Genomic DNA, 27222 nt, shown 5'->3' on the forward strand with positions numbered 1-27222 from the left:
AAGTGTCCACGCTGATGAGTCGCTGTAGGCCATTCATCCTGCCATTCAGATGCACAACGGAGGTCACTAGTCTGGTGGCCAACATTGAAGCTTCGAACAGCCCTGAATGACCACGGCATACTGTACAATGTGCATCATTGTCAACAGGGAATCGAGGCGACAACAGGATAGAGCTGCCTTTCTCAGCAACATTTCTCAAAAGGCCAAAAGTCACGCAACCGACAGGGTGATTGGGATGGCCTCAAGTCATGTGTGATTTGCGCAGTATTGGGTTTCATGTCTATTCGAAAAGATTTGATCCACAGCAAATGCTTGAACGACTGCCAACGTAATACATGTGCCTTGCCTGGCAAACGCCGAACGCCCTCGAGCAGCTCAAAAGGCCAATCATGCTCTGTTAAAAATCTCGCCCCAACGCCTGCAGAATCGCATCGCTCCATAAAGGGCCCAAGGAGCCCTGCACTTGCTGTAAATGAGAGATGAACCCTAAACCGCCTGAAAAATTCAGCGGCACGGGTCACCTGCCTGGTATTCCGACCAGGCGCCCAAACTCCACTCAACCATCTGTACATAACCTACGAGACGTCACAAAGCCACGGGCGTGGATGACATATCTTTTAAGCGGCGGGGATGGCCATCGGAGCTGGCGAGCTTGGATTGACGGCGCTGCCGGGGCCGCTGTTGGCCTCAACGCCGGCGGCGCTGTTTGCATTGCTGTTTGGCATGGCACTGTTGGCGTCGCTCTTGGGTTCGTCATTGACCTCTTTGTTCTCCTTTGAACTGCTGTCGGCAGAGGCAGCGTTGGAGTCATCTGACGGCTGGATGACAATGTGAGGCGGCGCCGTCCAGCGAGGAATCTCCCATACGACTCCTGTGAAGCTCTTCATCGTGAATCCACCCTTGGACCACTTGCGACAGGGCTTGCCGGACCTGTCGAGGGCGCGAAGGCCGGCATTGATGGCGCCCTGGTTGGCCTTGGGTCCGAGCTTGTGGCCGCCGGCACCGCCGCGACCAGTGCTATTGGGATCGATGGTACCGTCCTCCCTAGACTGTGGTCAGCTTGAACGTCGCGGATAGACGGGCGGTCATGAACAGGGATACTTACAGTCGAGCCTTCTTCTTGGGACCGGGCTTGCCCCTGACCTTGGGCAGGCCATCGGGTCCGAGGCCATTGGCGGCGCCTGCGGATCGCTTGGTTCCCTTCTTCTTCGAGCCGTCGACGGGAGGCGCCATAGTGCCTGGTGCGGGTGTTCCATTCGCAGTTGCGGCCGGCGTGGCAGGGTTTGAGTCGGACGCGTTCTCGCCGTTGACCGCGACAGTCGTGGGCTGCGTGTTGCTGGGCGCAGGCGAGGCGGCGGCGGATTCGGGCTTGCTCTCCTCTGTGGGCAAGGCGACCTTGTCCTCGGGCGAGTCCTTGACAGGCGTTTCTTCCTTGGTGGGCTGGGGGTCGAGAAGGTCCTTGAGCCTGTCGGGGGAGACTTTGAGGACGATGGTCAGGGCGCCCGTTGCGCCGTTGGACTTGCGTCGACTGACGGAGGACTTGGATGCCGGAGCCATGACGATGGATGATGTTGCGTGTGTGGGAGGGAGGGAGGGAAATGAGGCGGGCGAATGGTTGGGAGGCAGACGCGAAAGGTGCCCACGAGTTGGTGTTTTGGTGTGGTTTTGTCACCAAGGGGCGAGCCGCAATGGGTTGCGTTTGGGGTGACTGGGGATGGGGGATGGACAGGAAGGAGAATGGGACTGGGTGAATGGATGGACGGACGGAGTGGCGGTTGGGCCTGTCTTCCAGCGAGGCAGAGAGCGGAGCTGGAGCTGGAGCCGCTCGTGGTGATCTGGCCGATGGTCGCAGGGGCAGGCTGCGGGCTTTTGGTGGACGGTCGGAGAAGGGCGGCGGCGAGTCGTCAGTGATGGTGACGGTGATGGCAAAAGGCAGGGAAACAGTGATGCTGGGATGGGTGATGGGATGATGCGATGGGGAAGAGGGAGAATTTTTATTTTATGGGGGAGCCCATCTGGTAGGTTTGGCGTCTCATTTTGTCGCGAGTGCCCGGCGGCGTGACAATGAGCGGTGGTAGACTTCTCATGCTGCTGGGCTGGGCTCGCTCGAGAAATCGACCTTGTCTCTTCCTCGCGCGCCAGCACAAGGCACTGGCCTCTACAGCCGGGGACGGGCAGTCGTGGGAAGTGGGTAAGCGAGAAAGGCAAGAGCGAAGGGGAAAAGGGAAGGGGTGGATCGCCCTTGTCTGGTCACGTAACCAGACATGGTCTGTGCTCCTACCTACCAAACTCAGGTCCCTTCTCTGTGTCCACCTAAGCCACCCTCGCCTGCCCTTGGTGTCATGTCCTTGTCCCAGGCGGCAAGAAAAGGAGGAGGGAGCTCGGCGCCTAGGTTGATCCGGCCTGCTCCTTGCTTCTGCTCCCGCTTCTGCTCCCGCTTCTGCTCCCTCTTCTGCCCCTTAGGCCTCAGGCATAATTTTCCTTGTTGTCACCCAGCGAAACATCCTTCTTCCGCCCATCCCGACTCCCAAACATCCTCGGGCCATCACGACGGAGACGGGAAGCCCAGACCAACTGGCTGGCAACAGGCATCCTCCACTCGCATCCTACCCAAAGTGGCCAAGCGCTCCTGGAATCGTCTCTGGCGCCCTCATCTCCATTCATCACCACCCACCATTGGAGAAAAGGCCTTGCCCTGCCCTGTCCCGTCCCGCCAGCGTCAGCGTCAGGTCTTTCTTCTCCGAACACCACGGTCATCCCAAGCAAGGTACCTTCTGTGGCCCCGTCAACGTTAAAGCCGTGACTGGCAATGGAGGAGGGGCCAACCGGTGGATTCTCCAACGAGTCGCAGCAAATCAAGCTTCGCCCACCAGAACCTCTCATCCTGATGCACATGGAACGCCAGCTCATCTCATGACTTGCACCTCCATGGAATGTCTACCAGTCAGTGGTCCGAGTGACCATGCTCCTCCGCCATGAGAGAACCATCTTCCCAGTCTCGGCATATGTTTCGCCAGGGTTAGGCAGCCGAACAGTGTTTCTGTGGCCTCCACTTCAGTCGTGCAATATCTTGCTCTTGGAACGCCTTGGTGATGTGGTCTTTGGGCGCCCAAGTTCTATCCTCGTCTATAGAGAGCCCGCAGTCTGCGCCGAAATGTGTCAGGCTTCGCAGAGTATCTTGCTTCCTTCCGCTGACCAGGCACCCCACCACCTTCGTAGCCAGATTGACCACGTCGGCATTGCCAACCCTGGACGCCCAGGCCAAATTGTTTTTTGCCGTCGGACATGCCTAGACTCTTGTGGACACAGTCAACTCTAGATCGATTGTAAATCGATTGTCCGCTGGCCATCGCATTTTCTTCCGTCGTTGAGGAGAAGCCAATTTCCATCGGGCTGGTGATGAGGATTGGTAGGTAGCAGAGCCCCCCATCTGAGCTAATCGCTCCACAAGGCACGCTTCTTGCGTCACGCCCTGACCAGGACATCAATCGATCGTACTCAGAGGCCCCGAAAGAGAGAGAGAGAGACTGTCAGCTTTTTGTGCACGCGGCTCTCTGCATGCAGCAACTTGCGCAGCGATCGTTTTTCAACTCGTCCGTCGTGCATTCCATGGTGCTCTCGTCATATCGTGCCAACATCATGACATCCGAGATTGTTATTTTCTTCCTGTGAATCTGGACCTTCGTGAGGGCACATGGCACATGGCAAACTTGGCAGTCGTCCTTGGCTAAATTCACCAAAGGTCACATCGAGAGGGGCTATGAGACCTTGGCGAGATCTTTGGAATGTGTGACCAGCAGATACTGGCAACGGCTCCTGGAATGCGTTGCTGCGCACCACGCGACGGTCCAAGAAAGCGAATCTATAATAGGTGCTCTTCGACGAGTCCCTAACTACGCAGCCTTGTCATTGATCATCATACCCAAACAATTTGTTATACTCTATCATGTCTTTCAAGAACGTTGCCAACAGCCTCGTCGTGCTTGCCGCCGCCTTTCAAGTCTCATCGGGCGCGGTGCTTCGTGGGAAATCTCTAGAACCCAGCTCGCAGCACGGCCAGGGCAATGCTCTGGCGCTGGCTGGCGGACAAAATGATGCCTCCCTGGAAGCCAAGGATGTCCCCGGCGGCATGTTTCACGGCGGTCACCGTGTCCCGACTGCCGTTTTGGAGATTGTCAGGCGTGCTTCTACTTCTGGCGTTGCGGTGTCGGAACAGGAGCTGAAGGAACTCATCGCGGACGTCCAAGACGTCGAACAAAGGCTCTCCGCCTTGATGAAAGGCCAGGCTGCTGCACTGACATCCGGTGGCCAGGTACCAGATGGAGCTGCCGCGGGCACAGGGTCGTCTGGCTCCTCTGGCGGCTCTCTGCCCGCCGATGCCGCCTCTGACCCCGACACGCAGGAAGGCACAGCGACGGGCGCTCCCGACATTGTGGTAAGTGGTCCTGTCCCTGATCAGCTAATGACCGGTGTAGCAAACTCGGCAAACTCGTTGGCAGCGACCTCGACCGCGTCAGTGATCCAGGGGGTCGACAATGGCCTCGGCGCAAGTGGTCGCGATTTCGAGACAGTTGTCACGTCGTCCGTCAGGGCAGGCGCCAGCGGCTGTACCTTGACAATCACACAGACCTTGACCGAGTACATCTTTGACGACCCTACACCACTCCCGGCCGCAGCGCCGTTGTCCTCGGGTCTGGAGGATGTCTCCGCCCTCGTAGACGACCTTTCTGCGTCAGAGAATCTCTCTGCCAACCTAGAAGCCATGCCCACGGGTGTGGACGACACAGCCCTTCTCGACATGGCACTTGCGTCGCCTGGCGCCCCTGAAGCCAGCGCATCTCTGCCTTCCAGTGCTGCGGCTCTCGAGGCCGCGCCGGAGGCAACACTTCCGCCTGCGCCTGCGGAGGTCGTGGCACAAGAAGCAAGGAGCGTGGCCCCGAGCGCAGAGCCGGCAGCTGCTGCTGTCAGTGCTGTACCGAGTGGGCCCGGCATCATGACCCTGGCATTCCCTGGAGACGACGCTTCAGCGATTGCCTGGAGGACCATCGCTCTTCCTTGAAGTTGGTTTGCGGAGGTTCGTACGAATCTGACGATCACCTGGCGTTAAAGCCTGTATTGACAAGACCATCAGGGATACGAGACTTTATGACAGGGCAGACAGAAGCCTTTAATGGGACACGACTTGATATGAAGGTTAGGGCGGAGGAATTTAATCGACGATGGTGGGAGAGGTCTCTTAGCACGACCGGCATATGATCAGTCGTCTTCTCACTCTCCAGGGCAGCTTCGTGTTGTCTATGACACTGTAGACCACCCCACGCCAGCGGGGTGCGCTTGCAAATCGAATACACACTTTTTTTTTGTCTCATCCAACTAGACTGTGCCCTTGCATTCATCGTTATCAAAGTGTGGGCTGCGAAGCAAAGCGAAGCAACGCTCTCTGGGATCTGGCGAGTCGGGGCCGTGGGGGACCTTATCTGTGGCACCCTGGTCCGAAGCCGGGCATGCCAAGAGGCCGGAACTCTTCCGGCCACGGCCGGCAAGTGTCGGGGGTTATGTGGGTCCTGACTCCAATCTTGCGCAATCCATTACTCAACCTTCCCCCCCTTTTCCCGCGCCCTTTGTCTCGCTTCCGTCCGTTCGCCTTCCCATCGTCGGCTCAGGGTCTGGGGAATCAGGCTGGGGTAGATGGTCAGCAATGGCCAGAAGGGGGAACTACACGGTCCATATATACGTCTTCGGGACTTCCAGCTGCTGCGACGAGTTTTGATCGCACAACGCAAGTGGCGCCTGACGCCGCGAATGCCATGCTCGCCCAGAGGCGGACCTGAGCGACAACAGCAGACATGCCTCACTCACTGCCCTGACCAGAATCGGCATCCACGAGTCAACCGCCTGTCCATCTGGCATACGTGGGATGCTGGATAACCACAGCTGACCGTCCACGTCGACAGTAGGGTGTTTGATATGACAAACAGAAACCGGAGGGCCCGAACATGGTTTGGGTGGCCTTGACCTCTCCCCCTCACTTGAGGCCGGAATGCTTCCGGCCACGATGTATATTAGCGAGTGCGGCCAGCCAGAGAGTGGTGTTGAGCGCCTGACTTGCAAGCCTCTCCCACACGCACCAAACCCCTTCCCAAATCCATCATCTCCTCAAATTTCGTCTCATTTCTTCTGTCACAGACCTGTCCTAGGCCACACAGCCGTTGACTTATACACACACACGCACATTCTCCCTTCCAACACGATGGGTTCGCTCGGTGCTTCGGCGTCCTTCCCTGTCCTCGACGACACTCGTCCTCATGACAAATCCCTTCCAGCCTTCATGGTGTCAACCACCAGGGGCTTCCTGCCCCGTGCCGACCCCGTCGTCGCCCTCCCCTCCGAGTTTGATCCCGTCGAGTCATTGCTGTCCCGCATGCCCATCAAGCTGTTGGATGGATCGCCTGGCTTGCTGGCCAACAACAAGTTTGGTGACGCAGTCAAGGACGAGCTGCCGGACCTGACGGAGCACATTGAGCGCTACAAGGACGACTTGCCCGTCATGAACGCCCTCTACCGTGACTACTCCTTCCTCTTGTCGGCGTACCTGCTCGAGCCCTGCCACGAGCGCTTCGTCAAAGGAGAGCCGTATGGTCTGGGTAGGGACGTGCTGCCAAAGCAGATTGCCCGGCCGATGGCGCGCTGTGCTGAGCTGTAAGTCGGCATGATTCTCTCTAGCATGTGTCTCCCGAGCTCGAGTCCACAACCACCGTGGCCTCCACCACCGTGGCCTCCACCACCGTGGCCTCCACCACCGAGCATGGTGCAGACCTATCGAACAACAGTCGCTCCTCGTCAAGGACCAATCACTAACAGCAACTAGCACCGGCTTCAAGCCCTTCATGGAATATGCCGGCTCGTACGCCCTCTTCAACTACCGCCTCGAGGACCCCAAACAAGGCATGGACTACGACAACCTCCGCCTCATCCGCGCTTTTGAGCACGGCCTCGATCCCACATCCTCCGAAGCCGGCTTTGTGCTCGTCCACATTGAAATGGTCAAGAACTCGGGGCCCCTCGTCAAGGGCGCCGTCTCCCTGCTGGCACACGCCGCCAACACGTCGCCCAACGCGGCCCTCTCGCTGCATCAGCGCGAGGACATCAACCAGTCGCTCGCCAACGTGCTCGCGTCGCTGCGCAAGATCAACGCGGCCATGGAGACCATGTGGGCCAAGTCAAAGCCCATGTCCTACACGTCGTTCCGCACCTTCATCTTCGGCATCACGTCGCAGTCCATGTTCCCGCACGGCGTCACCTACGAGGGCGTCTCGGACGAGCCCCTCTCCTTCCGCGGCGAGTCGGGCGCCAACGACTCGATCGTGCCCCTCATGGACAACCTCCTGCAGGTGACCATGCCCGACACGCCGCTGACGGCCATCCTGCGCGACTTCCGCGAGTACCGCCCCAGCAACCACCGTGCCTTCCTGGGCTACGTCGCCGAGCGCGCCGCCGAGCTCGACGTCAAGCGCCTCGTCCTCGGCCTCGGCCCCGACGGCGCCGCCGCCGCCGCTCAGCCTCTGCCCGCCGCCGCCGACGAGCGCGAGGCCCTCCTCGAGTCGCGCCGCCTATGGATCAAGATCCTGCACCAGGTCCGCGACTTCCGCTGGCGCCACTGGTGCTTCGCGCGCGAGTACATCCTCAAGCGGACGAGCCACCCGACCGCCACGGGCGGCAGCCCCATCGTCACCTGGCTGCCCAACCAGCTGCAGGCCGTGCTGGCCGAGATGAGCAGGCTCTACGCCGACGTCGGCGGGGCCGAGGGCGACGCCGCCCTCGGCGACGAGCTGGCGGACGTCATGGACCTCGTCGAGAGGCAGAAGGATACGCTGCAGAAGGAGGTCGACAAGTACTGTGCCGAGAGGGGCGTGAACAAGGCCGACCTGTAACGGAGGCGTGGGAGCAGAATGGGCTCTTATGATTTATGAAATTGTCTTGAATAGGAAAGTTGTTCACAATGATCTGGTGTTTCGATTGGTGCCAGTTACAACAATGCGTGGACAGTACCGGGAGCATTTCAGTGTCAGCTGAGACGGCGCGGGTGACACGGCGAACGTCGACGCACCTCGCTTGCCCATTCAAATTTTCTGATACTCATGACTTGATGAGTGAGTGCTACGTCGTAACCATGCGTGGATATCCGGAAAGCTCCCCGGCTTTCCCACTCAATTTGCACCCAGCTTTTACGCGGCACTTTAAAATTGTGCACCTTCGTTACATTCATGCAACCAACCAAGCCATTAAAAAGTGCCCCAAACGGCCTGTGTGCACCTAGACTTGTCGTCTAACCCAGAAAAACCAGCAGTTCATCGGGACGGAAGAGAGCAGCTTTATGAGTTGATATTAGGCTAGGTATGCAACTATACGGCACAGTCGGGCCGGTCTCTGTTATACATTTTACTCTTCCCCATGCAAGTAGATCGTGTCAAGAGCTAGGCCTTCTCTGGGAAATATGTCACCATCATGCGCTCCCGATGCCTGACGAGCCCTGGAGAGGCCCTCAGCGCTTCGGCAAGCCGGCGGTCGACCCAGCCGAGCCTCTCGTCGAGGATGACACCCGTATACGCGAACACCTCGGCGTCGAACAGTCCAGCCTCGTCGCCGCCAGAAAAGAAGCCTTCTCCACCCGCTGTACCGCTCAGCAGCGTCTCGAGCGCTGCGAAGCCGGCAACGGCATCCTGATATAACGCGTCGGCATCTATGTAGGCAGCCTTGGTGGACGCCAGAATCTCGGCCTCGGCGGCGGAACGGACCTGGTGCTGTAGTGTCGCACGCACAATCGAGTTTGACGTGCAGGGGTTGACGTAGAGGGCCTGGAGGAGAGGCGTGTTGATCGGGTTGACGTACAGCGCGTGGAGGAAGGCCGGGCGTAGGCGGGCGTGTAGGAGGGCCAGGTACGCTTCCTGGCGGGGAGGTAGGTCGTCGGCGAGAGTGGGCGGTGTTTTCGCCGGCGAGTGGGATACGGCGTGGTTGAGGAGGGCGTCGCCGGCGGGGATGGGCAAGTTGTTGGAGCGGGTCGGCGAGGGAGGAGGTAGGAGGAAGGGCAGGGCGCCAGAAGGCGATGCGTGGTTCGTAGACGGTGTCGTCGTGAAGGGCAAGCGGGCGATTTTCAGCACAGTCTGGCAGCAATGTTAGCGAACCAGAGGACAGGCAAAGGGGGACGCAAAAACCAAGGGGGCACCAACCTGCCACTTGAGACACGACGGGTTAAAACTCGGCCTGCCAACCTGGGCACCCTCCTTGGTCGTAAAGATGTAGAGTATAGGCAGCTCGCGCGTCGTGTCGGCAGAGGGCGATCTCCGAGGCAGGTCGTTGGCCGGGTAGACGGCCAGGGGCACGCGTTTGAAGAGGTTCGCGATGGGAGAAGGGACGGAGAGCAGGCTTGTCGGGGCCGGCGGAGCCCGTGTGGGTTCGGGCATGGTGGTAGCGGCGGCGGAGGAGGAGAAGGGGGAGCAGGAGGAGCAGAAGGAGCAGGAGGGAGGCTCTCTGCGTCTTGGCTAGCTCAGGGCAGGGCAGCCAGGACAGGTCGCAGATCGCAGATTTGTCGCCGGCCTGTATGCAGCCCAGCTCGGATGATGGGCCGAGGGGGAGGGTGGGCGCAAAGGCGGAAGGGTAGGGGGGAAAGGTGGCCCGTCGAATGGAGGCTTGACCCTGACCCTGACACTGATGGCGACGCTGATGCTGGTGATGATACTAGTGTCGACCCTGACCCTGACCTTGACCGACTCGTTTGAGCGATGGGAGGTGCAGGAAGAGCGTGCAGCGATTTGCCAGTCGCCTAGTTAGGCTAGGGCAGATGAGGGGCTTGCGATGTGGTTGCAGCCGGAGGCGGAGGAGCGGCAGACGGGCCAGATGGCATGAGAGGTGCGTTTAGGGGTCCAGGTTCGAGCTGGAGGCGGCGAGTCGAGGCCCTTGAAGGCGAGGGCGAATGCAGATGGGATTGGTGGACGAGACTCTGCGATGTTGTCAAGTCGGAGCTGCACCCTGCGTCTGCGCCAGCGCCTACGGCTGTCTGTACCTACGGCTGTCTGTGCCTGAGCCTGCACAGGAACGACCCTGGCCCTGGCAGCATCGGTGGCACAGAGGCCGGCATTCCGTTGCTGACATAAGGCAGCGCCTGCCCTTCTTGAGCAGCTTGCTGAGCAGCTTCCTGGACGGCTTGCTGAACCAAGGCGGAGGCGGAGACGGGACCTGCTTCCCGGGGCCCACGTGGGGGTTGTTGGCCGCCGTTCCTGACAACGATCTCGCGGTCTCGTCATGTTGGTTGGTTCCTGCTCCGCTACCATGTACTTGCGCTGTGCAGCCGTCGTCCCCTCGTCCTTCCTGCTCTGGGCATGGGGCGGTGAACGGTGAGCGGGAATGACCACCGATCAGTGGCTCCTGCCCCACGACCTTATCCGCCGTCGGGGAAATGGCAACGACGATTGTACGATGATTGTGCCACGATTGTGCCATCACCATCTCTCAAGGCGCTTGCTTGCCTGCCTGCACCTGCTTCTGCAGCCCGCCCCCCTCCTTCTCCTTCCCCGTCTCCTCCCCTGCCCTGCTCGCCTGGCTGACCCTGCCTGTCCTTTTACCCTGCTGCCCGTTTCGTCTTCTGCTGCCTCTTGCCCCTCACGACAATATCGCCGTGCAATCTAACGCTATGAACATCAGGGCCGATAGCCCAAACCAACGCAAATCTGTCTAGCCTGAGATGACTTGACTCCGAAACCGAGGAGCAGCACATTCCGGCGCTACCTGGGCTCGTCGACGACAACGACGACGACGACGAGAGCCCGTCCCACCAGGCACAGGTTCGATTCCTTCTCGATCCGTGTGCCCGCGCCTGCGCCTACAGCTCAGGGTCTCATCGTCATGCGGATGCAGTTGCCGGTTTTGGGAAGGAGGAGGACGAGCGCGAGGGGAAGGGGGGGGACACCTCGGCATCCATCGACCCATCCAGCTCTCCACATCCATGTTCGTTGTGGGAACAAAGAGGCTGGACGCAGGACCTTCGAAATGGCTTCCATGTGGCAACGAAGAAGAATGGTAGGTCGGTCGGCGCCAGGGCCGACGGTCATCCTACGAGGCACGTGCTCGTGCTCGCCCTGACAGCCCGGACGAGAGAGAGGGGCCCCAGGTGGGCAACATGCAACAGTTGGACAGATAGGCAGGCGGGTGCGGAAGAGGGGAAGGAAGATCAGACAGGCATAGGACAAATCTAACACCGAACCCTAACAACGGCCGCATCATTCGACGGGAATACTCTGACCGAAGCTGCCCCAGCGTTGAACGCTGAACGTCCTGTCTTCCGACATGTTCCGTGTCAATTCCACGCGAAGCACGAGCTTGGCGGGGGGCTCCTGAGTCGGGGACATGATAGCAATCCGGGGCTGCTTTAACCGTCGCCAACGACGTTTGTGCGGCGTTGCCTCGGAAAACGTGCCCTCACAGCCTTCGGCATACCCTTGCTCACGCCTCGGTCAAATGGCCGGGAAGAAGGCCGTAGTAAAGCAGCGATGCCGAGCGGGGAGCCAATTGCGGAGAATTATCCGCGTAGGCAAAATGAGAGTCCAAAGGACCCCAAGTCTCGATACTTTGTCGGACGACCTTCCACCGCCCTTCACCCCACATGTCACGACGGCTTTGTTGCCTCCAACGCCCTGAAGCGGTCGCTCGAGCCGTCCATCCGCCCATGCTTTTGACCCTTGGCACGAGAAGAATGCCGAGCCCATGGCGAGAGTGGGGTGCATCGGAAGTACCGGTACAACAGGTCCCCCGTCTGGCGGCCTTTGCCGCAAGCATTCCCCTCGACCCCAGGCCATCCATCGTCATCGGGACCCCCCAAGGACCTCTTGTCGCATCGTGTCATTGGTCTTCCGGCCACTGTCAGATGGATCGGTCCACGAGAAAAAAAGGATGCCGCCGACGATACAGCCGCGGGTCTCTGGGCCTTTGGTGTGTTCACGCCATGTCATGCCGCCCTGCCATGCCGCCATGCTCATCTTCATGCGGGCCTATTATCGCATCCTTCCCTATCTGCCGTAGCATGTACTGTGCATCGTGGAGATGAGCCGACTTGACTCGGAACGACTTGGATGCGCACACGAGATGATTTATGCTCTCTCCATGCCCCTCCGAAACCCCGAACTTTTTCTCTACTCTCCCTCCGCACCTTTGAATCTCGATCCTGACAACTCTTGCCCTCTCATCCACCCTGCGACACATACGTCTTGCCCTTACTCCAAGTCGTTTCTCCAAAAGTGCCAAACGTCAGCCAACCATCAAGACCAGCTTGACCGGGGGGCACACACACACACACACACTACCGTCCCGAAGCAGCCCATCACATCATCACTCCCACGCCTGCCAACCTATTTCTCAAAGTGCACTTTTTCTCGTGCACCTCCTACGCCAACGCCAACGCCAAACCCAAACCCAAACGCCCGAGCCGGCCCTGTCTCTACTTGTACCCGCGCACCCCGCGTCCACCACATTCGCAATTCCAAGTCACGTCTCATCCTGTCAACACTTACTCCCCCCTCCCTCTCACTCCTGGCTGCCACTCGTACGCCTCGGTCACTCTCCCACTGCGACATTCGACCTCCAAAGGGAGACGCAGAACAAGAAACACTGCATAATCTCTGCCCATAACTATACAGTCGACCAACATCCATCCCACGCCCATCCAACCACATCCCACACTTGCGACGCTCCTCGCAATTCAGCCTAACGCTTCCGGCACGCGACAGCACCAACCGGCGCTCTTGCCCCCCACACATCATCCTTCTCCTTCGTTGCGACCTGGCGGCAGCGACGTCCTCGGCTCGGCCAGATCGCGATCTCCCTGCTCCTCCCCGCAGCCTCAGGTCTTAAAGAGTCCACAGTGATCGGCATTCTCCCCCGGATATCGACCCCCCCAATCTTTTACTTCACTGGCATTCCATCACCCCACCCCTTCCCACCTCTTCATCCGCAGACTTCAAATCGGCAGTCCACCATTTGAGCCCAAAGAAAGCAAGAAAAGAAACGAAAAAAAACCCCCAATCAACGTGTTCCACCCAGCCTTCAGACGTCCGTCGCCCGTCATGAACGCACCCAGCCAGTCTTCCTCCTCCTCTTCTTCTACACAACAGTCGCCCGCCGCGTCCATGGCGCCACCACCCGCCCCCTTGGCCGGCCAGGCACCATCAACCGACGCCTTCCTCCGCGACTTCACCCTCATCGCCGAGGCTGCGAAGCGAGCGCAAATGGCCGTCATGATGCGCGACTTTGAGAGCGTCGGCCTGTCCTGAGTGTCATTCGCTCCTCTAGGCTTTTTTTTTATCCTGGTGATGCGAGGGGCTCGAAGAGCAAACCCTTTTTGACGGAGGTGGAATCATGGCGTTCAAATCATTTTAGCATAGCGGGACATCGGAATTCGGCGTCCACGGAGTTATTCTTCGTTTTCTTATGTCAACTGTCCCGGAGAGGACTTCTATCAATGATTACAATTCATTACTTCTTTATCTATGCTTTAGCAGGTGTGTGCAACGGTATCGTGTGGCCTCATGTCGAAATGTGCGGTGTGCTCTTGTTCTCTGCCACTCCATCTCCTTTTCTGTCTTCCTATGCCGAAAAGGCACCAGGGCCCGTCCTCCGCCTCGTCGATGTCGTGGCTTTCGGTTCCGAGGTGGCCTGGCTCCCGTCGGGCGTCGGCTCCATCTTCGTGCGCCGCTCGTCGAGCGGGTGCCGGCGGCAGCAGCACCCCATGATGGCGTGTACGAAAAAGGCGACAATGGTCGCGGTCGAGGCAACCCACATAAAGGCGAACATGCGAGCGCCGAGGCTGGCGCGTAGGTTGAGCTCGGACTGGGCAGTGAGGGCGTACTTGGCGACGACGCTCATAGCGGTGCCGAGGATGCTGGCGACGGTGACGAGGAGGGCGTCGAGAAAGGCGAAGATGGCGAGGGGCAGCGACCACCAGCGCGAGCGCATGGCGACGGCCGACACGAGGAGCATGACGAAGGCGAGGCAGATGCCCGAGAGGAAGAAGCCGAACATGATCTGCTGGGCGAGGCGCAGGACGGTGAGGATCGTCGTCACCTCCTGCGGCAGCGCGATGACGGCGCCGGTGAAGAGCTGGCTCGTCAGCACCTCGATCGGGTTGAACCACCAGAGAGCCTCTGGCTTGAAGCACTCGGTGACGCCTCTGCGCGAGGGCCTGTCAGCAGAATCCTGTCACGTTTCGCTAAAGGCGCCTTGGAGGCGTACTCATCGCTGTATCCCTGGCAAAAGTTCCATAGGCCGATCTGGTAGAAATCGTGAAGGCCTAGCGTCCGGGCATTGGTGTTGAGGAGGGTGGCATCGGCGGCGGTGGAGATTGGAATGACATTTGCGACGTCGAGACGGAAGAAGAAGATATCTCTGAGGACCGGCTTGTTGGACGTATTCCCTATCAGCACGAGAATGAGAAAGATGATTGTAATCAGATAGCAGACAGCAGCGATAATGACACTGTTCCGTCGTCGTGCCATGGTGTCAGGCGATGCTTGCTACCAACGGGAATGCAAGATTGCCTTTCCTCGTTTGCAAGGAGAATCGGTCGCGGAGGTATGACGGCACCGGCTCAGCCACAGGCCCGGTGGGGTCGTGGCAGCTCAAGCTGTGCACGCTGTGATGGTCGCTGGTTGTTCTTCCCAGACGCAAGGAGACCAATGCTGACCCAATGCAGTGGGAACAAGGTAGGGGGAGGATCAGAGCTGTACCAAGGACGCGAGATCAAGTTGGTGGCCCAGCAAAATGGTGCCTCGTATATACCTACCTTACACCACTCTCCCCTGGCCCCGTGTCTTGGACACAGCCCTGTCGATCATACCAGACGGCCTGCGATGTCTTGAGCCTCCATGCAAAAAATCAAGCTGGGAGGAAAAAAAGGTGTTAGCCAGCCCACAAAGCTTCCATTAGTCTGTCGAGGTGGAGGACCTGCAGCTCTGATGATGCGTTGGCCGCCGACGGTCACGCCGTAGCGCAACAATAGGCTGCTACGCGTCTACGGTCGTCACCAGTCTACCTATGCGGCCACATGGTGGAGTCGCAAGTCAGTCTAGAACGACTCGTGTCTCCCTCCCAGATAGGATTTTTCTGCCCCTCCCCAAGATCGCCTTGCAGCTTGCGTGGTTCCGGGGCAGGGCTCCCCCTAACCTTCACTGCTCTTCTGCGCCTGGTTGGGCTGCTTCGGGGCGAGAACCACAACTCCGAGGAGCGGCTGTGCCTGCCGTCCGTGTCCGAGTGGTGCTGTGTCGTTAATGTGGGTCGTGCATGCCCTGGCCCCGGTTGAAATGGAACAAGAAGGGACTTGTGTTCGAGCCTGCCCATTCGCAAATTACGTCATATCTCGTAACGCAGTGCCAGACATCATTCTCTACCTACCTACCTGTACCTAGGTAGGTAGGTAGGTACCTACAACCAGATGCCTAGCTACCACCTAGAATGGCGCACGGTATGAGATGCTGTATGCTTTTCGAGACTGGCCTGCCTTGTAAGATGCAGGACTGAAGGCAGGGAATGGCTGTATTTGCACGAAAGTCTGACGGCTTCCATAGACGCTCATTTAGGATACTGAGTGCTGAACAAGCAACGCATGCAAAAGAGGACAGTGCTGAACGACGCGACCAAGGTCCACCATACTCAGCTTACTGGGCCGTGCTATTTCCTCCCCACTGGCAGTGAAATGCTGATGTGCTGAGACCTGTTGCCATCCACAGAGATTGGCAGGCGGACTGGTCGCTAGCTCCCTGACTTGCGCTGGCCGGCCTTTGCCGTACTAAAGATGGTCCCATCCCTCATATCCAACATCTATAGATTCACTCCAACCTCACCGCTCAGCAGCACCCTAGCGCCCTGAACGCTTGGCTTCGTAGCAAGCAGAGGCCGTGGATTCCGAGCGGGGACCCCATTATCGTCAATCCACATCATTACGAGGCTGTTCCCTTACTTTATTGAGCGAGCAACGCCGGCGACGTTCGGGATCTCTGACGATGGCTGGTTCGCTCGTCACTACCTGCGTAGCATTTGTCGCCGTCCACAACTTCGTTCACCTTGCTTGGGCTCAAGAATTCACAAATTCTGACGGTCTGGTCTTCTTTACTGGCTCAAATGGCGTAAGCTTTGGCGACCCGGCAACACCCACCGGCCCCTATACTGAGCCTACAGAACGGGTCACGATCACTCAGACCGGGCGTCCCGACGATGTGACCTCCAGTCGTTCTTCGACATTGGGCACCGAGACAGAAGAGTCTCGTGTCACGACATCAACAGAACAAGATTACACAATCATCACCGGGAGAGAGACGAGCACTAGACTGAGCGGGAACTTCTCGACGACGGCCACTTCGACAAGTGCACGGCCGGTCAACACCCAGCCCTGCAACAATTACGTCGAGCTCTGTGAGCGCAAGTACAGCAACATCACCGAGGTTGGCTGTCACAACTCGCCTTTTGTACGACAGAACAACGCTGCCTCAAATCAGCATTACGAGGTGACGACTCAACTGCACGACGGAGTACGTTTCTTGCAGGCCCAGATGCACTGGATAGATGGTCAGGATGAGCCGCACTTCTGTCATACATCGTGTGACCTTCTAGATGGTTAGTCGTGCACCTTTCTCCATCTGCCGTGCCATGAGCTCCGCTAACGTTTTGTCAGCCGGTCCCATAACCGATTGGCTTACAGAAGTCAAGAACTGGGTTGAAGAACACCCTTTTGACGTGATCACTATCCTCCTAGGCAATGGCGGGTACGGTGATGTGGCTTACGCGCCCGCCGAAATGTATGTCCCCTGGATCGAGTCGACTGGCATTCTGCAGTACGTCTACCAGCCTCCCGTGAGGCCCATGGTCCTGGACGACTGGCCGACACTTGGCAGCATGATCCTCAAGGGCCAGCGAGTCGTTATGTTTATGGACTATGAGGCCGACCCGGAAAGATTCCCCTGGCTCCTCGACGAATTCTCCCAAATGTGGGAAACACCTTTCAACCCTGTTGATCGCGAGTTTCCCTGTACCGTCCAGCGTCCTCCGGACCTGGAAGACGACAAGGCTCGCGACCGTCTGTACCTGTTGAACCACAACCTCAACTTGAACTATCCGCTCTTTGGTAGCGACATACTAGTCCCTGCCGTCGTACTGCTGAATGAGACAAATGCTGTCGAGGGATATGGGTCGCTAGGCGTGAGCACCCGAGGCTGCGTGGAGGACTGGGGTCGGGCGCCCAACGTCCTCAATGTGGACTTTTACGATGTCGGCGATGGTTCGGTATTCGAGGTTGCTGCGCAGTTCAACAACGTCACCTACAACCGAGAATGCTGCGGCGGGGCGCCGAACGGCTCCGCGCGTCCCACCATTCCTCTGCGAATAGAGGTGGTCTTACTAGTAGCCTTACTGATTATGATTCATGGATAGAGCATACGCGATAGAATAATTACCCAAGAGAATTTTTACAAGAACTTGTGATGAAGAGCTGGAGGCAGTGTCGCTGCCCCGTATCGCTCGAAGCCGCATGAAGTCACTCGGTAACACAGCGCTGCTATAGTATACCTGACGCTGGGTTGGGGTCAGACCCAAACACAGCGGCGTCACGAAAGATGGACAGTCCGCCATGCTGGCCAGAGACCCATCATGAACAACAACATTCACACATGACGAACAGAGTACGTAGAGGCTTCGGTGGTCATCTATTGAGATGGTGCAGTGACATGAACTGCTACTCTGAAGGGTATAATGCTCGCGCGAGGCCTGTCCCCGCAACCAACAGGTTCATGCCGTCATGCCTTATTCTTGAACCGATCCCCAACGCCGTTTTTTTTCCCATCCTCGCGCCGCGAGGCGTTTAAGCCTGCTGGTCAGCAAGGATGTCGGAGTCACCGGCATCCGTGATGGCCATAACGCCGACCTGTGGTATTTGTCAGAGGCGTGACGATTGGCACCGGGGGCACGATGATGACTTACACGGAAGAGCTTACCGCAGGCGGTACCGAGCTCAATCTGGAAGGGGGAAAATGTCAGCCATTTGAATAAGCCCTCCAAAGCCTTGTGAAAGACTTCTTCTCTGGGCAGGCCGAGGGATGACGCTGAGCGTGCTTCCACAAGGCCGATAGCAAGAGGAGACGCGGAACCAGTCCGTGTGTGGTGTAGGCGAAAAAGTATTCAACTTACGTTGGTGCCAGTGAAGTGGTGGACAGGGGCCTTGGAAAGCATGGCGTAGTCTATTTAGATGGTGATTAGTGATGCGCAAGGCACAATGCGAAATGAGGAATACTCACACTCGAGCTCGGACTTGCGGAGGGGAGGAGTGTTGCCAGCGATCAGGATGAGCTTGGCCTTGCCGGAGCGGAGGCTCTTGAGGGTGCTCTTGTAGCCCATCACGACCTTACCGCTCTTGAGGACAAGGGCAAGCTTGGAGTTGCTGGAGAAATGTCAGCCGGTGATCCTCGAATTGCTGTCGTCGAGCATCGTCCTGCTGGCGCAAATCGAAACTTCAAACAACAAAAATTCGTCTGCGGCAGGCAGGCCGAGGCGCGAGCCGACATGTTGCCAAACGTACATGCTGTTGGCATCCTTCTTGCTCTTCTTGATGGGGGCCATTTTAACGGTGTTGTCGACTGACGGTGATCCGGACTGGGTGGACTGGTCGTTGGGCGTTGGGCGAGGTGGTTGACGATGGCGAGCTGGGCTAGAGGGGCACTGATTTCGTGGATTTGTAAAAAATGGCAATTTTCGTCAGTCCGAACAGGGGCGGGGCGCCCCACCGGTGACTCCCCACCGCCTGATGACCAAGCAGCCAATCATTCCACGGCGGCGAGAGGCGAACCCTAAAGACCCGAAGTCTTCCCGTGCTTTGAAATCCACCTAGCCACTTCACTTGGGCAAGTTTTACAAAACGAGGTCGATTCTCCCCGCCCAACCCGACCATCAACACCAAACCACCCGACCGGAACCCCCGCGAATACCGTCAAAATGGCTCGCCGTCCCGCTCGTTGCTACCGGTACTGCAAGAACAAGGTCAGCAGCCGCTCCCCTGCTGTTTTCGAGATTTTCGCCCAGTTGGAACCTGTCGATGGAAATTTGGGCGTCGGAGAAGGATTTTGGACACGATGACGAAATGCGATCGACGAGAAGAGTCTGGCTGGGCAGGAATTTCTCGAAAAACAAGAGCAGCGAAATGCATAATCTGGGGGACAAAGTACTGACCTTCTTTCCAGCCGTACCCCAAGTCGCGGTTCAACCGTGGTGTCCCCGACCCTAAGATTCGCATCTTCGACCTCGGTCGCAAGCGCGCCAATGTCGACGACTTCCCCCTCTGCATCCACATGGTGTCGAACGAGTACGAGCAGCTGAGCTCCGAGGCTCTTGAGGCCGCCCGTATTTGCGCCAACAAGTACTTCGTCAAGACTGCCGGCAAGGAAGCCTTCCACCTCCGCGTCCGCGCTCACCCCTTCCACGTCGTCCGCATCAACAAGATGTTGTCGTGCGCTGGTGCCGATAGATTGCAGACCGGTATGCGTGGTGCCTGGGGCAAGCCCAACGGCACTGTCGCCCGTGTCAACATCGGCCAGATCATCATGAGCGTCCGCTGCAAGGATTCCCGTATGTTTCAGCCCCATGTCTATCGACGTTGCACTGGAGGCTGGCGCTAACAAACCACAGACCGTGCCGTCGCTCTTGAGGCCCTCCGCCGCTCGCAGTACAAGTTCCCCGGTCGCCAGAAGATCATTATCTCCAAGAACTGGGGCTTCACTCCCCTCCGTCGTGAGGAGTACCTCGAGAAGAAGGCTGCCGGCCGCGTCAAGGTCGACGGTGCCTACGTCCAGTTCCTTGCCAACCACGGCAACCTGGCCCAGAACATCCGCCGCTTCCCCGATGCCTTCGCCGAGACCGAGGCATAGAGGATGTTGTCGAAACGTCTGGGTGATGAATGGGTTTCTAAGGATTGGCGTCTAGAGTGAAAGCACGTCCCGTTTGGGACCTTGCTACGGTAGGGCCCAGATAGGAATTTGATCATCTGCATTCCCATGACCAGAGATGTCCCACGTCGCCTTTGTGATGATCGCCTCAATAATCCTGGCTATGGTCGCGACGCCAAAGTGCAGATTTCGAAACATAGTACGGCGCTTTTATTGAAATATTGGTAAACAGCAGGGTCATCACAGAAACGTCGACTTGTGTAATGCTCAGGAATCACTGGATCAATAGGAAGAGCTTGTTACACTGTTCAGCTTCACTCGCAGCCACTTGCTACTGCTTTAAGGTTACCTAGGAATGGCGAATCAGCAGTTGACGACGGCAGGTAGTTTACCCAACCACATGACCTCGCGACGTGATGCGGTGACGTGATCGCGATTCAGGTGCTCAACCCCAGGTCATACTCCGCTCATCGCCTGCTATGCCCACCTGCTTTCTGGAAAGAGCAGCATGGTTGCCAAGATTCTTTGGACCATATTTGCTCGTTTGAAACGCTGATTCGCGCGTCTTGGTAGGCCCAAAAACATGACAGTGACACGCGGGAGGCAGTCACCGACAGTCTGGGCAAGACTTTCTCCTGAGTCTGGAGAGCTGTGCGGCGGTACAGTCTGTGGCAACATTCAGCTTACAAGGCATCTTGTCGGTCCATTCGGCTGGCTGAAGCTTCGACTAAAGTAGGTCTTACATCGATGTCTTAGGTAAGGTACGGCAAGTACGAAGCTAGGTAGCCCGCGATGTCGCCCGGTTGGTTCAGTGAGCTTGGCTGAGTCCCTCCTGTGGGACTCCATTCGCTCATCACTTCCGCCTCCAGGCACATCATGGGGGGGCCCGAGACCAGTAAGGCGTCAACGGGTGTCCACTGCACGCGACGTGGTCGGGAGGCAATTGACCACATCATGCAAAGCTGCTTGTTGGGAGAGTGTGCGCCACGACTCACGTAGCGCTCTTATCGCCCGCTCAAGCCACCCCCCTCTACGTGTCAGTTTGGCAGGGCCGTTGGTAGTGAGTAAGTGCCTGACCATTTGCATCCCCAGCATCAGGAGGCATTTCTTGTTCGTGTGTCTTCATTTGCGTGACCATTAATCGTATGCGCTCAATCTTACGGAGCTTTGTCGGAAAGTAGCTGTTGACTCACCTCCTCTCACCTCAATACCTCCGATCCGACGGTCTTCGAGTTTTGGCGGCTTTCCCCCGAGCCTAAAGCGGTGACGCTCGTTGACGCTGACCCCACCCTCCCATCTTATCGCGTGACCTAGAGGCTATCGCTCTGATAGCGCACCTGCCGCTCCGGGCGTCTATGTACACCACCGCCCGCTCCTGCTCCTGCTCTGTCCTCGCCTCCTCGATCGGCCTGGGCATCTAACCTTTTCTTCCTTTTCAGGATTCACGCCCATCTCAGCACGATACCGCCTGGCTCAGCCATGGCCTTCCACCAGCAGACACGCCAAAACGTTCAACGGGCGATTCGTCCCGTCGCAGACCAACAAGACGAGACTCGGCTTCACAGTCATCACCTAGAGCAAGCCACCCCCGAAGACTCTCAGACATGGGTGCTCTTCTCGCCGGCCACCAATGCCACAACATCGGCCTCTTATCTGAGTGATGCGGAGGAGTCAATACCCACTCCAGGACGATCACGTCTCAGCGATATTGGCAGCCTCAATACAGTCCCTCGCTCCAACCAAGACACAGGCTCCCGTCATTCGGTTGTTCTCTCTACGGCTATCGATGACGAGTCAGTCGAGGACGATGCCGAGCTTGACAGCTTGGATAGCCACCTGCCCGACTTTCGCACATTTGCAAGTGCCTACCAACATGTGAACAGTTCTCAACATGCCGCTCCTGTGCTGCCAACACATGATGGGCTCGGCTCCTTCAGGCTTGACCACCCGGTCGGACCCGAAGTCCAAGACCACCTGTATGCGTTCGAGCAGTTCAACCCCAGGCGAACGCGGAGGAGACGGGAGAGCCTGGACATGGCCGAGTTGCAACTGCAGCAAGAAGAAGACCAACAAGCACACAAGATACAGAGAATAGAGGCTTGGCGACTAGAGCAGAGCCGTGTCTTGCTCGAAGAAATCCACAAGGAGACAAGACGCAGGAGGAAATCACAGTCTTCGGCGCGGCCACAAAGTCAGTTGATGGGAAATTCAACATCATCTCCCGCCGAAAGGGAAAGGACCACAGTTGACCTGGCAGAGCCTGACAGTATGGATTGGCATGAAGAGGCGTCTCCCGACAGCGACGAAGACCGTGGCTTCTTCGCCCGGCTCACACGCAAGGTCATTCGCGACCTCATTGGCATTGATGAGCGGATGCTTGCAATCCTCCTTGGCGAAGCACTTCCAGAAGATGATATGTCAACAACGCCAAAGGCAGAAGATTTGGCGAAAACACCAACACCCGAGATCGTTGATGGCTCGTCTTGGCAGCTCCAGATTCTCGATCGCGTAGCGCGGGAACTTGGCCTTATCGTCAACCAGATCTCTCCACACCCCCATCCTGGCGCCTTCTCCACCTACACACGTATGCAGCAGATGCCTCTGCCTTATGCTGGCTTGCCTGCCATTCCCGAGGCCATCGCCGATTCATCAAACACACAAACTACTGTTGACGCATCAACCAAGATGCCCGAGTTCAGGCCAACGGTGCCTCACCAGGCACAGCCCATGGACATTCCTGGCGGTCGGGGCTTTTCCGACGGCACGCATGGGGCCACATCTCGCACCGAACCCAACGCAACCGCCTCGGCGGCGTTCACACAGTCGGAATGGGAGCAGGATCTTGACGTTAAGCTGGTCTTCCGTTATCTTCGCTCTCGATTTTCCCCACGCTCGTCGTCGACGCCAACCTTCACATCGGGCACATCTCACCTTGCCACTTGCAGCACCCAAGATTCAGCGGCCAAGGCGGCGCGGGTACGGCAGCATCACCCTCTTGTTGGCCGGACGCGGCCGCAGGTGGAACGTAGAACCTTCAAAGCTACAGCACCGGCAAGCCCAGCTGCGGCGAAGCGACACGCCTCTAGCTGCGCAAGCCAGAGCACAAGACGCTCAGCGCGGCGGAGTAGCGTGTCGTCGAGACATTATTGGGATATCGGAGGCTCTCTCGGCACGGGTTCCATTATCGCATCGGCTGGGCCCATGGGCAGCTGGGGAGAGATTTGATGACGACGCAGCGCATGACGATTACAGATAGAAACGGACAAGAACACGACACGGCGAGTGGCATTACAAGCGGGGCGTTCGGGTTTGCTTTAAGGAGCCTTGGAAATTTCGACACGGCGTTGTATTGCTATTATTGCAGGCTCAATCACATATCAAGTCATCTCAACTTTCAGAATACTCAGTACCAGACCTTCGTTGTACACTTGCGTATCGGGACACAGGGATCTTGAGCTGACGACCGGTGTGCGGCACCCTTTCCGTGCCGTGCAAGCGAAGATCTGCACTCCCTTACCGTCTTGACAGCGTTGTGTAACCATTGTACATGAGAAACAGGGCGAGAGTCAGGTACTGACGGCTTGTTTCACGTTTCACAGCCGCTTGAAGGGGCAGGCCGAGCCAGGGCATGGTGCAAGGAGGGCCTGAGGGTGCCTGGGCACGCTGCCTCGAGGTGGGGGATTGGCCCTCAAAATCTGGAACTTAGCGCTGTTCGGACATCTACGGGGGTTCTCCAGCGCAATGGGGACAAGCCAGGTGACGCTAAGTGCTGTGCAATGGTCAAGCTTTTACTACCCCTGACCGTTCAGGCTTGTGTTTGACTAGTGACTGAGAGCCGCATAGTATATTTTCGTCAACCCTGTCACATCGCCATGCTTTGGGCACTGCGTTTTTTGCGTGGGAACCAAGGCTCAACCGTGTGCTGGAGGCCGCGTTTGACTGCTTTGAGCCAAGAACAATTGCCTCATCGGCAGCAGAACACAGCTTCTTCTTTCGCCCACCAAGTCCTGGCATCTGTCGCAAGCAGCATGCTTCTCTTAGGTACAGAGGCCCGAGAACAAACCGGAATCCGTGCCATTGACAAGCGTCCATGCTTCCCCCTGATGTCGATCGTGCTTAGCCGCCCCATTATTCCATCTCGACAAACCCCCACTGCTGACGACAACGCGTGCCGAAGACACGCAGACTGCACGTACCGGGCGAAGACAGCCAACAATACGACAGGTGTATCAACGCCATTCTGTGCGGTTTCGATGTCGGCTGGGCGATCTGGTTCGTGGGCTCCCTAGTCAACTAGCGGGCCTGGAGCTGATCAGCTTGAAGGCCTGGTCGTTGCACTCTCCATCCCGAGGCTTCATCTAGACACCTCAGGTACTACAGCCGCCTAACTGATGCCATCAAGCGATGGGCAGGGGCAAGTAGATCGCACTTTCTTTTAGTGACACGGCGGGGCAGTCGATGAACAGGAAGTACCGTGGTACTCCATGCAACAGGCAAGAAAGGTCATCGACACCTGCCCAAGAAGTCACTGGGATTGCATATGGCAGGTAGAGTAGGCCCATATGATGCAACGTCCACGCCACTCTTGCCGCTTACGCCCAACAGCCGAATTCATGAACAGAAGGTTGTTCTGATTTCTATGAGCCATCAGACTTCTTAAACCACCTCAAAACACCAGCCAAAAGTCTGTAAATGGTCGCCCGCTCGCCTCCACGCCTAGTGTTCCCATCACGGACCTTCTTGGCCTTGCGGCGGGCCCTTTTCCATCCGGACTCCCACCCTGAAACGTCTTGCCTCAAGCATCCCACCCCACCCCTTTCCACGCTCTCACACGTTGCCCGGCACAGCGCCTGCTTCTTCAGCTGGTGAGTGGTACACGGGCCGACGAAGATAGAAACACGCCCGGAACAGCATCCCTAGCAGACTGCTGCAACGCGGACAGTGGATTGGTTTGCTGTCCATGTTTAGCGATGCCCAGCTACCGCTGTTAGTTCGCCTACACCTCTCCTCTCATTCTTCGCAGCTGTTCGCCCTCCCTACAACATCGAATTCGGCCACGAGAACCTCAACGACCGCGTGTCAGCCGAAGAGACCTGCTCCCAGCTACCAGAAATTACGGCTGGGAAGACCGCGAACTTGATTCACGCCCCGTCGGCTAACGAGCCGAGACGACCTTGTTAAGCTCCTGGCCCCCTTGCCCTGTCACCTAAGACCGCTCTTTCGATACAATCGTCCCATCATCCCCAGAAATCTATTGGACGAGTTCGACTCCTCCAATACTAAACGACCTCGTGTCGGCCTCTTTGGTACCTTCCCTCCCTCTACTCTCCTGTTTCACTCGGGATTCCTCCAAGTTGATTCTCGCTATAACACCACTCAGCAATCTAGCTCCTCGGGGTCTGTCTGCTGTCCTTTTCTTCTGCCCTCTACACCCCATTCATTGCAGGACAATGAACGGGCATGCTGGTACAATACACTCGGTCTCTCACGAGGAGACCCTTGGCCTTCTTGACGAGAAGTCCTTTTCCGACGTTGATAGTGAGAGCGGACATGCCGACATCGAGGTTAGGTTCGGGGTGCGCGGATGGAAGTCTCTTACCAGAAGTGGCACCAGCTATGTGCGGTCCATACATTGGAGGGTCGTCGTTCTCCGCATGGCCATATTTCTTCTTCCTAGCTTTGTTCAGAGCCGCTTTACACGACCGCAAACTCGAACCGACAAGCTAATGCCCACCTCTTACCTCGACGGCATGCGAGGTCTTGCCGCCCTCTTCGTCTTCTTCTGTCACTATTTCTACCAGGCGTTCATCATCGCTGAAGGTTACGGCTCCGCCCCGCACAACTATCATTTCCTCAAGCTGCCCATCATTCGCCTGTTCTATCAAGGCCCCCCAGCAGTCTGTTTATTTTTCGTCATATCAGGCTATGCTCTTTCCTACAAACCGTTGAAGCTCATCCGCAGCCAAAACTATGAAGGCTTCGCTTCGACAATGAGCTCTTTGACATTCCGACGCATCATCCGCCTCTACCTGCCGCCTGCCTTCTCAACTCTCATGGTTGTCATCCTTCTTCGATTGGGTGTCTATGAGTGGACCAGGACGTTTGCCAACGATAGGGCTTACATGAAGAATGTCGTAGAGCCTCACCCTGAGCGCCTCGCAACGAGCTCGGAGCAGGTGTGGCACTGGGCTTGGAGCATGTTCAAGTTTGTTCATGTGTTCAGCTGGAACAAATTTGGAGGCAGCACATGTGAGTGTGGGATGCCCCCGAGAGGAAGGAAATAAGGCTGACTAGCGTGACTTCAACAGCGTACGATGTTCATCTCTGGACGATTCCGGTTGAATTTCGCTGCTCAATTTACCTCTTCATCACGACTATAGCCGTTGCGAGGCTGCGAACGTCCGTGCGATTTCTCACCATGTTGGGCATCATGTCTTTCACGTATCGCAACCAGCGATGGGAGCTCTTCCTCTTCTACAGCGGCATGGTCCTCGCCGAGCTCGACCTGATTCGAGGTGCCCACAGCCCCGCACCGGCTCTACCGATCCTTGAGAAAACTTATTCTAAGAAGAGCGCTCTTAGTGGTGTTATTTGGGCCATGCTGAGCATTCTGGCCTTGGTTCTGATGTCGCAACCAGATGCTCGGTGCAGCGACACGCCCGGATGGAAGTGGCTGTGCTCTATAATTCCTACCTGGTGGCAGGAAGAAGGATACCGGTACTGGCAGTCTGCTGGGGCCATTCTCTTTGTGCTCAGCGTCAGCCACTCACCCAGGTGGCAGAGATTCTTCAACACTGCACCAATCCAGTATTTCGGCAAGATCAGTTTTGCCATGTACTTGGTACATGGCCCTGTTTTGCATACTGTCGGCTACATGATTGAGAAGCGGGCATATGGTATGACGGGCATCGAGGGGTGGTGGTACAATTTCGGGTTCGTCCTGAGCTCGTTCGGTTGTGTCCCCGCCGTTATCTGGGCGGCTGACGTCTTTTGGCGCTTGATCGATGTTCCCACTGTCAAGTTTGCGCGGTGGTTTGAGACCAAATGCATCAAGCAACAGTGAGGTGACTGGGAGGTGCGTTTTGACAACATCTGATACCCCTCATTGAGTCTGTTTTATCTTTCCTTTTGTCAGACAGTGTTTGTTTTTGGGCCATCATTGTTGACGAAAATGGCCGGGACGGCGTTGAGTATGGGTGAATATTGGCATGGGATAGGGTACTGACTACCTGCCCGAAGGCATATGGCGTTAGGT

At 57.4% G+C, this 27222-nt stretch overlaps 10 protein-coding genes across 10 annotated transcripts; 6 read left to right on the plus strand and 4 right to left on the minus strand.

Moving 5' to 3' along the window:
• Positions 1-617: 617 nt before the first annotated feature.
• Positions 618-1557, minus strand: D7B24_007555 (uncharacterized protein; the record flags this gene model as incomplete). Its single annotated transcript, XM_028641663.1, has 2 exons — positions 618-1044; positions 1106-1557. 2 exons carry the CDS (start codon positions 1555-1557, stop codon positions 618-620), a joined length of 879 nt encoding a protein of 292 aa, XP_028494429.1.
• Positions 1558-3946: 2389 nt separating this feature from the next.
• Positions 3947-5059, plus strand: D7B24_007556 (uncharacterized protein; the record flags this gene model as incomplete). Its single annotated transcript, XM_028641664.1, has 1 exon — positions 3947-5059. One exon carries the CDS (start codon positions 3947-3949, stop codon positions 5057-5059), a length of 1113 nt encoding a protein of 370 aa, XP_028494430.1.
• A 1191-nt stretch (positions 5060-6250) lies between these two features.
• On the plus strand, positions 6251-7931 carry D7B24_007557 (uncharacterized protein; the record flags this gene model as incomplete). The annotated part of the gene is made up of 2 exons (XM_028641665.1): positions 6251-6699; positions 6869-7931. The coding sequence occupies 2 exons, from the start codon at positions 6251-6253 to the stop codon at positions 7929-7931; spliced, it is 1512 nt and encodes a 503-aa protein (XP_028494431.1).
• Positions 7932-8474: 543 nt separating this feature from the next.
• Positions 8475-9461, minus strand: D7B24_007558 (uncharacterized protein; the record flags this gene model as incomplete). Its single annotated transcript, XM_028641666.1, has 2 exons — positions 8475-9161; positions 9228-9461. 2 exons carry the CDS (start codon positions 9459-9461, stop codon positions 8475-8477), a joined length of 921 nt encoding a protein of 306 aa, XP_028494432.1.
• A 3651-nt stretch (positions 9462-13112) lies between these two features.
• D7B24_007559 (uncharacterized protein) lies at positions 13113-13319 on the plus strand (the record flags this gene model as incomplete). Its single annotated transcript, XM_028641667.1, has 1 exon — positions 13113-13319. The coding sequence occupies one exon, from the start codon at positions 13113-13115 to the stop codon at positions 13317-13319; it is 207 nt and encodes a 68-aa protein (XP_028494433.1).
• A 313-nt stretch (positions 13320-13632) lies between these two features.
• D7B24_007560 (uncharacterized protein) lies at positions 13633-14540 on the minus strand (the record flags this gene model as incomplete). Its single annotated transcript, XM_028641668.1, has 2 exons — positions 13633-14215; positions 14278-14540. The coding sequence occupies 2 exons, from the start codon at positions 14538-14540 to the stop codon at positions 13633-13635; spliced, it is 846 nt and encodes a 281-aa protein (XP_028494434.1).
• A 1503-nt stretch (positions 14541-16043) lies between these two features.
• D7B24_007561 (uncharacterized protein) lies at positions 16044-17466 on the plus strand (the record flags this gene model as incomplete). Its single annotated transcript, XM_028641669.1, has 2 exons — positions 16044-16653; positions 16712-17466. 2 exons carry the CDS (start codon positions 16044-16046, stop codon positions 17464-17466), a joined length of 1365 nt encoding a protein of 454 aa, XP_028494435.1.
• Positions 17467-17893: 427 nt separating this feature from the next.
• Positions 17894-18648, minus strand: RPL30 (60S ribosomal protein L30; the record flags this gene model as incomplete). Its single annotated transcript, XM_028641670.1, has 5 exons — positions 17894-17956; positions 18013-18048; positions 18220-18269; positions 18327-18469; positions 18608-18648. 5 exons carry the CDS (start codon positions 18646-18648, stop codon positions 17894-17896), a joined length of 333 nt encoding a protein of 110 aa, XP_028494436.1.
• Positions 18649-21446: 2798 nt separating this feature from the next.
• On the plus strand, positions 21447-23192 carry D7B24_007563 (uncharacterized protein; the record flags this gene model as incomplete). The annotated part of the gene is made up of 1 exon (XM_028641671.1): positions 21447-23192. The coding sequence occupies one exon, from the start codon at positions 21447-21449 to the stop codon at positions 23190-23192; it is 1746 nt and encodes a 581-aa protein (XP_028494437.1).
• Positions 23193-25417: 2225 nt separating this feature from the next.
• On the plus strand, positions 25418-27030 carry D7B24_007564 (uncharacterized protein; the record flags this gene model as incomplete). Its single annotated transcript, XM_028641672.1, has 2 exons — positions 25418-26216; positions 26276-27030. 2 exons carry the CDS (start codon positions 25418-25420, stop codon positions 27028-27030), a joined length of 1554 nt encoding a protein of 517 aa, XP_028494438.1.
• Between the last annotated feature and the right edge of the window lie 192 nt (positions 27031-27222).

The sequence above is a fragment of the Verticillium nonalfalfae genome, assembly GCF_003724135.2.
Source record: "Verticillium nonalfalfae strain VnAa140/NRRL 66861 chromosome Unknown scaffold_60, whole genome shotgun sequence".
In the NCBI taxonomy this organism is placed as follows: Eukaryota; Fungi; Ascomycota; class Sordariomycetes; order Glomerellales; family Plectosphaerellaceae; genus Verticillium; species Verticillium nonalfalfae.